Source organism: Nipponia nippon, unplaced genomic scaffold (assembly GCF_047370975.1).
Source record: "Nipponia nippon isolate SJK-2023a ecotype South Korea unplaced genomic scaffold, ASM4737097v1 scaffold_50, whole genome shotgun sequence".
NCBI lineage: Eukaryota > Metazoa > Chordata > Aves > Pelecaniformes > Threskiornithidae > Nipponia > Nipponia nippon.
The window spans coordinates 184125-199550 of record NW_028262370.1 but is presented as its reverse complement, the minus strand read 5'-3'; the positions used below and the strand labels follow the sequence as shown (position 1 = coordinate 199550).

The 15426-nt window shown below is 67.0% G+C and overlaps 3 protein-coding genes across 5 annotated transcripts; 1 reads left to right on the top strand and 2 right to left on the bottom strand.

Moving 5' to 3' along the window:
• Positions 1–836: 836 nt before the first annotated feature.
• Positions 837–8544, bottom strand: TAPBP (TAP binding protein). 3 transcript variants are annotated; one of them, XM_087734872.1, is made up of 8 exons: positions 8364–8544; positions 7571–7762; positions 6673–6903; positions 5179–5520; positions 3896–4234; positions 2349–2438; positions 1692–1717; positions 837–904 (listed from the first exon to the last, which is right to left on the bottom strand). In XM_087734872.1, exons 1-8 carry the CDS (start codon positions 8398–8400, stop codon positions 893–895), a joined length of 1269 nt encoding a protein of 422 aa, XP_087590998.1. In that variant the 5' UTR covers positions 8401–8544; the 3' UTR covers positions 837–892. The 3 variants fall into 3 exon arrangements, with proteins under 3 accessions (XP_087590998.1, XP_087591000.1, XP_087590999.1); XM_087734874.1 differs by lacking the exon at positions 2349–2438 and having other exon boundaries at positions 8364–8520; XM_087734873.1 differs by lacking the exons at positions 1692–1717; positions 2349–2438 and having other exon boundaries at positions 8364–8527.
• Positions 3275–3886, top strand: LOC148051939 (uncharacterized; the record flags this gene model as incomplete). Its single annotated transcript, XM_087734936.1, has 1 exon — positions 3275–3886. A coding segment is annotated over one exon (612 nt), but the record flags the coding sequence as incomplete, so codon positions are not given.
• Positions 8545–9121: 577 nt separating the features above from the next.
• Positions 9122–15420, bottom strand: ZBTB22 (zinc finger and BTB domain containing 22). Its single transcript, XM_087734926.1, has 2 exons — positions 15301–15420; positions 9122–11472 (listed from the first exon to the last, which is right to left on the bottom strand). The coding sequence occupies exon 2, from the start codon at positions 11446–11448 to the stop codon at positions 9955–9957; it is 1494 nt and encodes a 497-aa protein (XP_087591052.1). The 5' UTR covers positions 11449–11472; positions 15301–15420; the 3' UTR covers positions 9122–9954.
• Positions 15421–15426: the final 6 nt, after the last annotated feature.

Sequence of the window (15426 nt, the reverse complement as noted above, 5' to 3'; positions counted from 1 at the left end):
GCGCCCGAATTTCGGGGTGCGGGGTCCCCTCAAATGGGGCGCGGGGGGGGGGGGGTTGACCCATAGGTGGGGGGTTCGGAGCCACGGGTGGGGGCTCTGACCCATAGATGGGGGGCTCTGACCCACGGGTGGGGGCTCTGACCCACAGATGGGGGGTGCTGACCCATAGATGGGGGGCTTTGACCCATGGGTGGGGGCTCTGACCCATAGGTGGGGGGTTCAGAGTCATGGGTGGGGGCTCTGACCCATAGATGGGGGCTCAGACCCACGGGTGGGGGTGCTGACCCACAGATGGGGGGCTCAGACCCACGGGTGGGGGGCGCTGACCCACGGGTGGGGGCTCTGACCCACAGATGGGGGTGCTGACCCATAGATGGGGGGCTTTGACCCATGGGTGGGGGCTCTGACCCATAGGTGGGGGGTTCAGAGTCATGGGTGGGGGCTCTGACCCATAGATGGGGGCTCAGACCCATGGGTGGGGGGCGCTGACCCATAGATGGGGGGCGCTGACCCATAGATGGGGGCTCTGACCCACGGGTGGGGGCTCTGACCCACAGATGGGGGGCACTGATCCATAGATGGGGGCTCTGACCCACAGATGGGGGGTGCTGACCCATAGATGGGGGCGCTGACCCATAGATGGGGGGCTCTGACCCATAGATGGGGGGTGCTGACCCATAGATGGGGGCGCTGACCCACAGATGGGGGGCTCTGACCCATAGATGGGGGGTGCTGACCCATAGATGGGGGCGCTGACCCATAGATGGGGCCGGGGGGACACGGGGCCGTGGGGACACTGGGGACAGTGGGGACAGTGGGGACACGGGGCTGCAGCACCAGGTTTGGGGACCCCTTTATTCGGCCACCGGCGGCACCGGGCTCCAGCGTCGCCTCACTGCGTCTTCTGGGGGGGACAGGGGACAGGTGAGGGGGGACAGCGGGGACGCGGGGGGACAGTGGGGACATGGGGGGACGCGTGGGGACATGGGGGGACACGGGGACGCGTGGGGACAGCGGGGACGCGGGGACGCGTGGGGACATGGGGGACGCGTAGGGACAGTGGGGACACGGGGACACGTGGGGACGCGTGGGGACATGGGGGGACACGGGGACACGTGGGGACAGCGGGGACGCGTAGGGACAGTGGGGACACGGGGACGCGTGGGGACGCGTGGGGACATGGGGGGACACGGGGACACGTGGGGATGCGTGGGGACATGGGGGGACACGGGGACGCGTGGGGACAGTGGGGACGTGGGGACATGGGGACACCTGGGGACACGCAGGGACGGTGACAGTGGGGGGATGTGGGGACACGTGGGGACAGGGACAGCGGGGACACGTGGGGACATGGGGACAGTGGGGACACGTGGGGACGCGGGGACATGGGGGGACAGTGGGGACGTGGGGACAGCGGGGACGTGTGGGGACAGTGGGGGGATGTGGGGACTCGTGGGGACACGTGGGGACAGCGGGGACACGTGGGGACATGGGGACACCTGGGGACACGCAGGGACAGTGACAGTTGGGGCATGTGGGGATGTGGGGACACGCGGGGACAGGGACAGCGGGGACACGTGGGGACAGCGGGGATCTGTGGGGACATGGGGGGACACGTGGACAGCGGGGACAGCGGGGGGACATGGGGACAGCGGGGACACGTGGGGACGTGGGGACAGCGGGGCCGTTACCTTGGGCTCTGGGTCGGGGCGCCGGCCTGCGGGGGAGAGGGGGGTCAGGGGCTGCCACCCTCGGGGACAGGGGGACATCGGGGGGGGGGCGCTGGGGACATGGGGACAAGGAGGAGGGGGACATGGGGGGCTTGGGGAGGTGGGGGACATGGGGACTTGGGGGGGCTTGGGGACAGGGGGACGTGGGTGGGACATGGGGGGACAGGGGTGACTTGGGGACATCAAGGGGCTTGGGGACAGGGGGACATGGGGGGCTTGGGGACATGGGGGGACATGGGGGGGACAGGGGTGACTTGGGGACATTGGAGGGGCTTGGGGACATCAAGGGGCTTGGGGACAGGGGGACACGGGGGGCTTGGGGACATTGGGGGGACTTGGGGACATCAAGGGGCTTGGGGACAGGGGGACAGGGGGACATGGGGGGGCTTGGGGACATGGGGGGGCCAGGGGTGACTTGGGGACATTGGAGGGGCTTGGGGACATTGGAGGGGCTTGGGGACATTGGAGGGGCTTGGGGACATGGGGACAGGGGGACATGGGGGGGCTTGGGGTCATTGGGGGGGACATGGGGACTTGGGGACATCAAGGGGCTTGGGGACATGGGGACAGGGGGACACGGGGGGGCTTGGGGACATGGGGGGGCCAGGGGCCACTCACGGGCGGGGCCGAGCCACAGCCAGAGGCCGCCGAGGACGAAGGCCACCAGGCAGAGCCCCACCGCGTCCTCCGCACCCGGCCCCGCCGCGCCTGGGGACAGGGACACCTCGGCCACCGCCGCCTGGCCCCCGGTGGCCCCAGCCCTGGCCTTGGTGGCCCCAGCCCTGCTCCTGGTGGCCCTCGGTGGCCCCATCTCCAATCCCACCCCCCCTTGGTGCTCCCAACCCTGCCACCCCCTCCCTGTCCCCAACGACCCCAACGTCCCCGATGTCCCCAACGTCCCTGACGTCCCCAATGTCCCCCATGCCCCCAATGCCCCCACCGTCCCCGTCGTCCCCAACGTCCCTGATGTCCCCGTCTCCGATGTCCCCAATGTCCCCGATGCCCCCGATGTCCCCAACGCCCCCAACATCCCCAACGCCCCCGATGTCCCCAATGTTCCCAACACCCCCGATGTCCCCAACGCCCCCAACATCCCCAACGCCCCCGATGTCCCCGCCATCCCCAATGTCCCCAATGTCCCCGATGCCCCCAATGTCCCCGCCGTCCCCAACGTCCCCAATGTCCCCGATGTTCCCAACACCCCCGATGCCCCCAACGCCCCCAACATCCCCAACACCCCCAATGTCCCTGATGTCCCTGTCATCCCCGATGTCCCCAACGTCCCCGATGCCCCCAATGTCCCCGCCGTCCCCAACGTCTCTGATGTCCCCAACGTCCCCGATGTCCCCAACGCCCCCAACGTCCCCAACGCCCCCAACGTCCCCGATGTCCCCAATGTCCCCGATGTCCCCAACGCCCCCAACATCCCCAACGTCCCCAACGTCCCCAACGCCCCCGATGTCCCTGCCGCCCCCGATGTCCCCAATGCCCCCAACGTCCCCGATGTCCCCAATGTCCCCAACACCCCCGATGTCCCCAATGCCCCCAACGTCCCCGACGCCCCCAACGTCCCTGATGTCCCCAATGTCCCCGATGTTTCCAACACCCCCGATGTCCCCAACGCCCCCAACGTCCCCAACGCCCCCAACGTCCCCAACGTCCCCGATGTCCCCAATGTCCCCGATGTCCCCAACGTCCCCGATGTTCCCAACGTCCCCAACGTCCCCAACGCCCCCGATGTCCCTGCCGCCCCCGATGTCCCCAATGCCCCCAACGTCCCCGATGTCCCCAATGTCCCCAACACCCCCGATGTCCCCAATGCCCCCAACGTCCCCGACGCCCCCAACGTCCCTGATGTCCCCAATGTCCCCGATGTTCCCAACACCCCCGATGTCCCCAACGCCCCCAACATCCCCAACCCCCCCAACGTCCCCAACGTCCCCGATGTCCCCAATGCCCCCAACGTCCCCAACGTCCCCGATGTTCCCAACGTCCCCAACGTCCCCAACGCCCCCGATGTCCCTGCCGCCCCCGATGTCCCCAATGCCCCCAATGTCCCCGATGTCCCCAACGTCCCCAACATCCCCGCTGCCCCCGATGTCCCCGCCATCCCCGATGTCCCCGCCATCCCCGATGTCCCCGCCGTCCCCGCCGCCCCCGCTCACCGGCCACCTCCAGCCGGCTCTGGACCCGCAGCGGGGCGGCCAGCGCCGGGTGCGTCACCACGCAGACGTAGACGTCGCCGTGATGGCGGGGCCGGGCGGGGCCGACGCGCAGCCCGTTGCTGCGGCTGAAGGTGCCACCGGGGCCCCGCCGGTGGCCCGAGCTCCAGCTCTCGCCGGCCGCCTTCCCGACGGCCACCGCCCTCCCGGTGCCGCCGGCCCGCCGCAGCCACCGCACCGCCACGTCCAGGGGGAAGTAGCCCGAGGTCTCGCACCGCAGCTCGGCCACCGAGCCCGGGGCCACCACCAGCGGCGCGGGGCTCAGCGTCACCTTGGGGGGCTCTGGGGGGGGGGGGGGGGGGACACAGTGGCCTGATTCCGTACGGCCCGGGCCGCTGCAGCCCCTATAGCGCCGTCCCCATACGGGGCAGCCCCTATAGAGCCCCTCCCCCCCCCCATGGGGACAGCCCCTAGGGCCCCCTCGATGGGGCTGGGGTGCCCTATAGCGCCCGCCCCCCCCCCCCCCCCGGGGGCCGTATAGGGGTACGGACCGGTCCGATGTGATCTATATGGCCCCGTCCTATACATCTGAGCCCCAGTACGACCCTCCCAGCCCATCCTTTCCCCTATAGGGGCACTGGGGGATACTGGGACCTGCCCCCAGCCCCATAGGGCCCCTATAGGATCACGGACCGCTCCGATATCATCTATATGGCCCAGTTCCATACATCTGAGCCCCAGTACGACCCTCCCAGCCCCGTCCCTTCCCCCATAGGGGCACTGGGGGATACTGGGCCCTGCCCCCCCCCCACCCCTATAGGGCCCCTATAGGATCACGGACCGGTCCGATATCATCTATATGGCCCAGTTCCATACATCTGAGCCCCAGTATGACCCTCCCAGCCCCGTCCCTTCCCCCATAGGGGCACTGGGGGATACTGGGCCCTGCCCCCCCCGCCCCTATAGGCCCCTATAGGATCACAGACCACTCTGATATGGTCTATATGGCCCAGTTCCATACATCTGAGCCCCAGTATGACCCTCCCAGCCCCGTCCCTTCCCCCATAGGGGCACTGGGGGATACTGGGCCCCGCCCCCACCCCTATAGGGCCCCTATAGGATCACGGACCGGTCCGATATCATCTATATGGCCCAGTTCCATACATCTGAGCCCCAGTATGACCCTCCCAGCCCCGTCCCTTCCCCCATAGGGGCACTGGGGGATACTGGGCCCTGCCCCCCCCCACCCCTATAGGCCCCTATAGGCCCCGGGGGCCGGCACTGACCGAGGACGCGGAGGCGCAGGAGCTGCTGGGCCTGGGCGTGGGGCAGGGAGACGGCGCAGATGTAGGTGCCGTGGTGGGCGAGGGCCAGCGGGGCCAGGCGCAGCGTCACCTCCCGCGTCCCCGTCGCCGTCGTCCCCAGCAGGAGCTGCACCCCCGGGGCGGCCACCGGGGCGGCGGCGGCGGCCGAGTCGTAGGCGAGGAGGCGGCGGCCGTCGCCGCGGTGGCGGTGCCGCCATTCCAGGGCGAAGGGGCCGGGGGCGGCGGCGAAGGCGCAGTGCAGGTCCAGGGGGGAGCCCGGGGAGGCCGCCAGCTCCGGCGTCGAGGTGAAGACGGAGAGAGCCGCTGCGGGGGAGGGGTGGGGTCAGGGGGGCCGTGGGGGGGACATGGGGACACGGGGGGGGGGGCATGGGGGGACATGAGGACATGGGGGACACGGGGACATGGGGACGGGGGGACAGGGGGATGGGGGGACGGGGGGACATGGGGGGGACACGGGGACATGGGGGGGGACATGGGGACATGGGGGGGACACAGGGACATGGGGACATGGGGGGGACATGGGGGGGACACAGGGACATGGGGACATGGGGGGGACGGGGGGACATGGGGGGGACATGGGGGACACGGGGACACGGGGGGACATGGGGGGGACATGGGGACGGGGGGACATGGGGGGGACACGGGGACATGGGGGGACACGGGGACGGGGGGACATGGGGGGGACATGGGGGACACGGGGACATGGGGACATGGGAACAGGGGGACAGGGGGGACATGGGGACATGGGGGACGGGGGGACGGGGGGACATGGGGGGACACGGGGACACAGGGACACAGGGACATGGGTGACACGAGGGGAGAGGGACGTGGGGTGACACGGGTGACACAGGTGACACAAGGTGACACGGGGTGACATGGGGTGACAGGGACGTGGGGTGACACGAGCTGACACAAGAGGACACAGGGTGACACGGGGTGACACGAGGGGACAGGGGACAGGGACGTGGGGTGACACAAGGTGACATGAGAGGACACAGGGTGACACAGGTGACACAAGGGGACACAGGGGACAGGGACGTGGGGTGACATGAGGTGACACGAGGGGACACGGGTGACACGGGGTGACACAGGTGACACAAGAGGACACGGGTGACACGAGGAGACATGGGTGACACGGGGTGACATGAGGTGACACAGGGGACACGGGTGACACGGGGTGACACGAGGGGACACGGGGGGACACGGGGTGACATGGGGTGACACGGGGGACACGAGAGGACACAGGTGACACGAGGGGACATGGGTGACACGGGGGGACACGAGGGGACAGGGGTGACACGGGGTGACATGGGGGGACACGGGTGACATAGGGTGACACGAGGGGACACGGGGGGACAGGGACGTGGGGTGACACGAGGTGACACGAGGGGACACGGGTGACACGGGGTGACACGAGGGGGCACAGGGGACGGGGGGACCCGTGGCCGCCCTTACCGGTGACGGCGGTGGCGGCGGTGGGGGTGGCAGGGCGTGGCCGCCCCTGCAGCAGCGCGGTGACGCCGTAGGCGGGGGTCGCCAGTGTCGTCACCCACCAGGGCCCCCCCAGGCCGGGGGGGCTGCGGGCGCCGGGGGCCCAGGGCGCGGGCGCGGGCGCCGTGGGGCTGAGCTCGCAGTGGGGGGCGGCGCCGGGGGGGGCCCAGGCCGCGGCCAGGGCGTCCCAGGGGTCTGCGGGGCGGGAGGGCGCTGACCCACGCGTGTGGGGCAGGGCTGGGGGCCGACCCACACATGTGGGGCAGGACGGCGCTGACCCCCATGTGTGGGGCGGGAGGGCTCTGACCCCCATGTGTGGGGTAGGAGGGCGCTGACCCCCATGTTTGGGGCGGGAGGGTGCTGATCTATGCCTATGGGACCCCCATGTGTGGGGCGGGAGGGCGCTGACCCCCATGTGTGGGGCAGAGCTGGGTGCTGACCCACACGTGTGGGGCGGGAGGGCGCTGACCCCCATGTGTGGGGCGGGAGGGTGCTGATCCGTGCCTATGGGACCCCCATGTGTGGGGCGGGAGGGCGCTGACCCCCCTGTGTGGGGCAGGAGGGTGCTGACCCCCATGTGCGGGGCGGGAGGGCGCTGACCCACGTGTGTGGGACCCCCATGTGTGGGGCGGAGCTGGGTGCTGACCCCTGTGTGGGGCAGGAGGGCGCTGACCCCCATGTTTGGGGCGGGAGGGTGCTGATCTGTGCCTATGGGACCCCCATGTGTGGGGCAGGAGGGCCCTGACCCACAAGTGTGGGGCGGGAGGGCGCTGACCCCCACCTGTGGGACCCCCATGTGTGGGGCAGGGCTGGGTGACAGCGACCCTGGGTGGGGGAGGGGGGGGGGGCTATGACGACGTACCGGTGACATCGAAGATGACATCAGCGTCGCGGTCGCGGGGGGCGTCGGGGTCCGGGGGGGGCGGGGCGCCCCTCCCCCACAGGCGCAGCAGGGCGGGGCGGGGGCTGGGGACCCCCCCCGGCCCCAGCAGGGTGCAGGGCAGGGGGGGAGGGGCCCCCTCGTCTGCCGCCCCCCACCCCCGCAGGCAGAGCCCTGGGGGGGCACCGGCGTCAGGGGGGGAGGTCCCGGGGTGGGGGAGGGGCAACGGGGGGAGGGGCCCTGGGGGGGGGACTCAAGGTGGGGGGAGGGGCATTGGGTGGGGGAGGGGAGGGCCGGGGGAGGAGTTCAAGAAGGTCCCGGGGGGGGGATGGGCCCTGGTGGGGGGGTCCAAGGGGGTCCCAGGGTGGGGGAGGGGCATTGGGGGGAGGGGCTCGGGGGGAGGGGCCATGTGGGGGGTCCTTGGGGGGGGCGCGCACTGGGGGGTCCAAGGGGGTCCCGGGGGGGAGGGGCATTGGAGGGGGGTCTGTCAGGGTGGGGGAGGGGCCATGGGGGGGAGGAGCCCGGGGGGGGCCCCAAGGGGGTCCCAGGTGGGGGAGGGGCATTGGGGGGGTCGGGTGGGGGAGGGGCCCGGGGGAGTTCAAGGGGTCCCTGGGGGGAGGGGCATTGGGGGGGGGGCCCGGCGTGGGGGGAGGGGCCCCCTGGGGGTTCCCGCGGGGGGGGGAGGGGGATCCCGCGGGGCGGGGGAGGGGCAGCGGGGGGTCCCTGGGGGGGGGTCCCGGGGTTTGGGGGTCCCCGGGGTCGCCCCCCCCCTCACCCGCCAGCAGCAGCCGCAGCGCCGCTCCCGCCGCCATCGCCGCTTTCGCTTTCGCTTCCCGGCCCCGCCATTCGCCCCGCCCACCGCCGCAAGCCACGCCCCCCCCGGGGGGGGCACGAATCCCCGCCCCATGGCCCTAAACCCCGCCCCCAGGTTAAAAAACCCGCCCCCGGGCCCCAACCCCCGCCCCCCGGCCCCAAATCCCTGCTCCCGGTCCCCGAATCCCCGCCCCCGGGCCCCCAATCCCCGCCCCCGGCCCCCAAACCCCGCCCCCGTTGCCCCCAATCCCCGCCCCCAGGACAAAAATACCCACCCCCAGCCGCCCAATCCCCGCCCCCGGGGCCCCAAACCCCGCCCCTGACCCCACATCCCCGCCGCCAGACCCAAAACCCTGCCCCCAGGCGCCTTCGCCCCGCCCCCGCGCCTTCGCCCCGCCCCCAGGAGGCGGAGCCGCCCGGCCCTGTCAATCTTTATCTCCGGGGTTAAAAAAAAAAAAAAAAAAAAAAAAAAAAAAAGCCGCGAAAGGGCGGGAAAAACCGGGGGGGGGGGAGGGGCGACACGGACACCCCGCCCCCTCCCCCCACCCCCGACCCCCAGGGACCCTGGCATCGGGGGGGGGGGGGCAGGGGTCTGGGGGGGGCACCCATGGGTCCGGGGGGGGGGCAGGGACCCATGGGTCGGGGGGGGGGGGGGTCCCATGGCCGCGGGGGGGGGTGGGGGCACCCACGGGCGGTCGTACCGGGGGGGGGAGGGGAGGGGTCCCGTTCCCAGCTCAGCACCCGTCAATCACACACAGACACCAACACCGACACGGGGGGGGGGGAGGGGCGGGGGGACCCCGGTGTCTTTGGGGGATGGGGGGGGACCCTGGGTGGCCTGGGGGAGGGGGGGGGGCACCCAAACATCTGGGCGGGACGGGAGCCGGGTGGCCAGATGTGGTGGGACCCAAACATCTGGGCAGGACGGGACCCAGTTCTCCAGCCACGATGGGACCTGGGTGCCCAGCTGTGATGGGACCCAGTCGTCCAGATGTGGTGGGACCCAAACATCTGGGCAGGATGGGACCCAGTCGTCCAGATGTGGTGGGATGCAAACATCTGGGCAGGATGGGACCCAGTCCTCCAGCCGTGATGGGACCCAAACATCTGGGCAGGATGGGACCCAGTTCTCCAGCCGTGATGGGACCCAAACATCTGGGCAGGATGGGACCCAGTTCTCCAGCCATGATGGGACCCAAACATCTGGGCAGGATGGGACCCAGTCCTCCAGCCGTGATGGGACCCAAACATCTGGGCAGGATGGGACCCAGTTCTCCAGCCGTGATGGGACCCAAACATCTGGGCAGGATGGGACCCAGTTCTCCAGCCGTGATGGGACCCAAACATCTGGGCAGGATGGGACCCAGTCGTCCAGCCACGATGGGACCCAAACATCTGGGCACACCAGCACCCAGTTCTCCAGCTGTGGTGGGACCCAAACATCTGGGCAAGATGGCACCCAGTCCTCCAGCCGTGACGGGCCCCAAACATCTGGCCACACCAGCACCCAGCCACCCAGCCGTACCGCGACGCCCCCTCCCCCACCCCCCACCTCACATCTTCCCCCCGCCGAAGCCCACCTCCCCCCGCGGCGACGCGCCGGCGGGGCCCTCCCGCAACGTCCCCCAGTCCCCGTCTCCTCCTCCTCCTCCTCCTCCTCCTCCTCCTCCTCCTCCCGACCCTTGCTCCTTCTTGGCCACCTCGGGCAGAGCGGGCGGGCCCGGCAGAGCGACGGCCAAGCGATGGCGGCGTTCGCAGTGGCCCTTGTGGCGGGTGAAGCTGTCGCGCCACATGAATTTCTTGGCGCAGACGTCGCACTGGTAGGGCTTGAGGCCGGTGTGGGTCTTCATGTGCTCGGTGAGGTGGTGCTTCATCTTGAACTTCTTGTTGCAGACGGGGCAGTCGAAGGGGCGGAGGTTGAGGTGCATGTTGACGTGGCGGTCCCTCATGCTCTTGTGGGAGAAGGCTTTGCCGCAATGACACATGAAGATCTTGTTGCCGTCGGGCGCCGCCGCCGTCAGTTGGACGGCGCCGTGTTCGACGGGGGGTTGAGGCGGGAAAACCAAGATTTGGTTGCCTTGCATGTCCATGGGGAGGAGGGAACGAGGCGGGAAGGAACCGGCGCCGCCGGCGTCTTCCAAGGTTTCGTAGGGGGAAGGGAAATCCTCGGAGGATTCGCAGAAGTTCACCTGCTCCTCCAGTTTGGGGGCGGCGGGACGGGGGCCGACGGCGGCGCGGGGAGGCCCCTCGTTTCCCCGGGCCGGGCCTTCCACCGGATCCTCGTCTTCCTCGCAGGTGAGGACCAAATCTTCCTGCAACCATTCCTGCTTGACGTAGACCCATTGCTTCTGCGGGACGATGCTGGGTTGGACGTAGAGGGGTCGTCGGCCGCCGTCCCCGTCCTCGCTGCCCTCCTCCGCCTCCAGCAGGTCCCCGCTCCCGCCCTTCCCCACCTCCTCGGGGACCCCCCGAGGTTGGTACTTGGGGGGCTCGGGCCCCTCGGCCGCGTCGCGGGGGCTGAAGTAGTTGCTGCTGCTGGGCGACTGGTTGTCACTGGTGCGACTGGAGTGGGCGCGCGAGGAGGAGGAGGAGGAGGAGGAGGAGGAGGAGGAAGAAGAGGAGGAGGACGGGCCCGGCGGCGCCGGGGCGGCTCGACCTTCCTTGAGGAGCTCGGTACATTTATCGACGATGTGCCACATCTGGAGGACGCTCCCCACCGTCAAGAAGTTGACGATCTCCTCGGGAGCCATGGAGAGGCGACCGGTGTAGGCCGACCCCAAGACGGTTTCGAAGGCGCCGGGATCCATGACGCTGGGTAAGACGATGGAGGTCATGTTCTTCAGGAGGACCTGGTCGTGGAAATAGGGCGAGGAAGCGGCCAAAACGGCGCGGTGAGCGCGGAAAACCCGACCTTGGACGTGGATGGAGATGTCGCAGAGTTTCCCTTCCACCCGTTGTTGGTTGAGGTTGGCCAACAAGGCGCTGGTGATCTCCGGGAAGTCAACGTGGACCAGGCCGCCGCCGCCGCCGCCGCACGAGGCCTCCATGGCGCTGCCCCGGCGGCGACGCTCCTGGAGGCGGGGGCGGTTAGGGGCGGGGGGGGGGGCGGCCCCCGACGCCTTCACCAAAACCCTCAAATCCGCCCCATCTTCACCAAAACCCTCAAATCCGCCCCGTCTTCACCAGAACCCTCAAATCTGCCCCAAGTCTTCACCAAATCCCTTAAAATCTGCCCCATTTTCACCAAAATCCCTCAAATCTGCCCCAAGTCTTCACCAAAACCCCCAAAATCTGCCCCATTTTCACCCAAATCCCAAAATCTGCCCCAAGTCTTCACCAAAACCCCCAAAATCTGCCCCAAGTCTTCACCAAAAACCCTCAAATCTGCCCCAAATCTTCACCAAATCCCCTCAAATCCGCCCCATCTTCACCAAAAATCCCTAAAATCTCCCAAGTCTTCACTAAAATCCCTCAAATTGGCCCCAAGTCTTCACCAAAACCCTTAAATCTGCCCCATTTTCACCAAAATCCCTCAAATCTGCCCCAAATCTTCACCAAATCCCCTCAAATCTTCACCAAATCCCCTCAAATCCGCCCCGTCTTCACCAAAAATCCCTAAAATCTCCCAAGTCTTCACTAAAATCCCTCAAATTGGCCCCAAGTCTTCACCAAAACCCTTAAATCTGCCCCATTTTCACCAAAATCCCAAAATCTGCCCCAAGTCTTCACCAAATCCCCTCAAATCTTCACCAAATCCCCTCAAATCCGCCCCGTCTTCACCAAAAATCCCTAAAATCTCCCAAGTCTTCACTAAAATCCCTCCAATTGGCCCCAAGTCTTCAGCAAAACCCTTAAAATCTGCCCCATTTTCACCAAAATCCCTCAAATCTGCCACAAATCTTCACCAAATCCCCTCAAATCCGCCCTGTCTTGACCAGAAATCCCTAAAATCTCCCAAGTCTTCACCAAAATCCCTCAAATCGGCCCCAAATCTTCACCAAAAACCCTCAAATCTGCCTCAAATCTTCACCAAATCCCCTCAAATCCGCCCCGTCTTCACCAAAAATCCCTAAAATCTCCCAAGTCTTCACTAAAATCCCTCAAATTGGCCCCAAGTCTTCACCAAATCCCTAAAATCTGCCCAGTCTTCACCAAAAATCCCTAAAATCTCCCAGGTCTTCACTAAAATCCCTCAAATCAACCCCAAGTCTTCACCAAAACTCCCCAAATCTGCCCCACCTTCACCAAAACCCCTCAAATCGGCCCAGTCTTCACCAAACCCCCTACAAATGGCCCCAAGTCTTCACCAAATCCCCTCAAATCGGCCCCAACTTGGTCACCAAAACCCCGTCATTCTTCCCTGGCATCTTCACCAAAATCCTCGATTCTGCCCCAAATTCTCACCAAAACCCTCAATTCTGCCCCAAATCTTTACCAAAACCCCCCAGATTTGCCCCAAATTCTCACCAAAACCCTCAATGCTGCCCCGAATCTTTACCAAAACCCCCCAAATTTGTCCCAAATTTTCACCAAAACACTCGATTCTGCCCCAAATTCTCACCAAAACCCTCAATTCTGCCCCAAATCTTTACCAAAGCCCCCCAGATTTGCCCCAACTTCTCACCAAAACCCTCAATGCTGCCCCGAATCTTTACCAAAACCCCCAAATTTGTCCCAAATTTTCACCAAAACACTCGATTCCACCCCAAATTCTCACCAAAACCCTCGATTCTGCCCCAAATCTTTACCAAAAGGCCCCAGATTTGCCCCAAATTCTCACCAAAACCCTCAATGCTGCCCCGAATCTTTACCAAAACCCCCCAAATTTGTCCCAAATTTTCACCAAAACACTCGATTCTGCCCCAAATTCTCACCAAAACCCTCAATTCTGCCCCAAATCTTTACCAAAAGCCCCCAGATTTGCCCCAAATTCTCACCAAAACCCTCAATGCTGCCCCGAATCTTTACCAAAACCCCCCAAATTTGTCCCAAATTTTCACCAAAACACTCGATTCCACCCCAAATTCTCACCAAAACCCTCGATTCTGCCCCAAATCTTTACCAAAAGCCCCCAAATTCGCCCCAAATTCTCACCAAACCCCTCGATTCTGCCCCAAATTCTCAATTCTGCCCCGAATCTTTACCAAAACCCCCCAAATTCGCCCCAAATCGTCACCCAAATCCCTTCCATTCGCCCCAAAGCGCCCCCAGGCCCCTGAACTCGGCCCAGGCCGCAGCTCAGCCCCCCCCGGCCCCTATAGGGCCCCTATACGGTCCCTATACCCCCCCCTTCCCCTGCACCCCCTCTCCATGCCGCCCCTATAGCCCCCCCCAACCCTACAGACCCCAGCCCCTATAGCCCCCCCCCCCCCCCCCAGCCCCCAGCCCCTATAGACCCCGGCCCCTATAGACCACAAAAACACCCCCTACACCCCTGCCCCCCCATAGCCCCTATAGGCTCCCCCACACCCCCCATACCCCCAGCCCCTATAGCCCCTGTACCCCCAGACCCCTACAGGCTCCCCTCCACCCCTGTACCCCCAAACCCTATAGCCCCTATACCCCCGGCCCCTGTAGGCTCCCCTATACCCGATCCCTACGCCCCCAGCCCCTATAGGCTCCCCTAAACACCCCCTATACTCCCAACCCCTATAGCCCCGGCCCCTACACACCCCCATACCCCCAGCCCCTATACCCCTGGCCCCTATAGACTCCCCTATACCCCCAACCCCTATACCCTCAGCCTCTACACACCCCCTATAGCCCCTATAGGCACCCCTCCACCCTCCCTGTACCCCCAACCCCTATAGGCCCTATACCCCCGGACCCCTACAGACTCCCCTATACCCCGATCCCTGTACCCCCGGCCCCTATAGGCTCCCCTACACCCCCAGCCCCTATACCCCCGGCCCCCCCCCCCCCCCGTATAGCCCCTATACCCCTGGCCCCTACAGGCTACCCTGTAGCCCCTATACTCTCATCTCTATACCCTCAGCCCCTATAGGCTCCCCTAAACACCCCCTACACCCCCAGCCCCTATAGCCCCTATACCCCCGGCCCCTATAGACTCCCCTATACCCTCAAACCCTATAGCCCCGGTCCCTACCACCCCCCTATAGGCTCCCCCACACCCCCCATACCCCCAGCCCCTATAGCCCCTATATCCCCAGCCCCTATAGGCTCCCCTAAACACCTCCTATACCCCCAGCCCCCCCCCCCGATTCCCCTATACCCCCATCCCTATAGCCCCGACCCCTACACACTCCCCTATAGCCCCTATAGGCTCCCCTCCACCCCCCCATACCCCCAGCCCCTATAGCCCCTATACCCCCAGCCCCTATAGACCCCAACCCCTGTACCCCCGGCCCCTACACACCCCCTATAGGCTCCCCCACACCCCCTATACCCCCAGCCCCTATAGCCCCTATACCCCCAGCCCCTATAGACCCAGCCCCTGTACCCCCAGCCCCTACACCCCCCTATAGCCCCCATAGGCTCCCCCCACCCCATACCCCCGGCCCCTATAGACTCTCCTATACCCCCATCCTTATACCCCCGGCCCCTATAGGCTCCCCTAAACAGCCCCCATAGCCCCCGCCCCTATAGACCCCAGCCCCTGTACCCCCGGCCCCTACACCCCCCCCCATAGCCCCTATAGGCTCCCCCTCCCCCCAGGCCCGCCCACACCCCCGGCCCCTATAGGCCCCCCTATAGGCGCCCCTATAGGCGCCCCTATGGGCTCCCCTACCCCCCGCCCCTCCACCCCCGGCCCCCATAGGCTCCCCCCCGGCCCCTATAGGCTCCCCTATAGGCTCCCCTATAGCCCCCCCCCCCCCCCCCGTACCCCCGTCCCGGGCGGCCCCGCCCCCGCCCCGCCCCCCCCCCCCGCCGCCGCTTACCCGCGCGCTGGGGCTCAGGGCGCCGCCGCCGCCATCTTGGCGCCCCTCCCCCCCGACCACGCCCCGCCCGGCCACGCCCCCCGCCCGCCTTAAAGGGGCCGCGGCCCCCCGCCAACACCACACCCC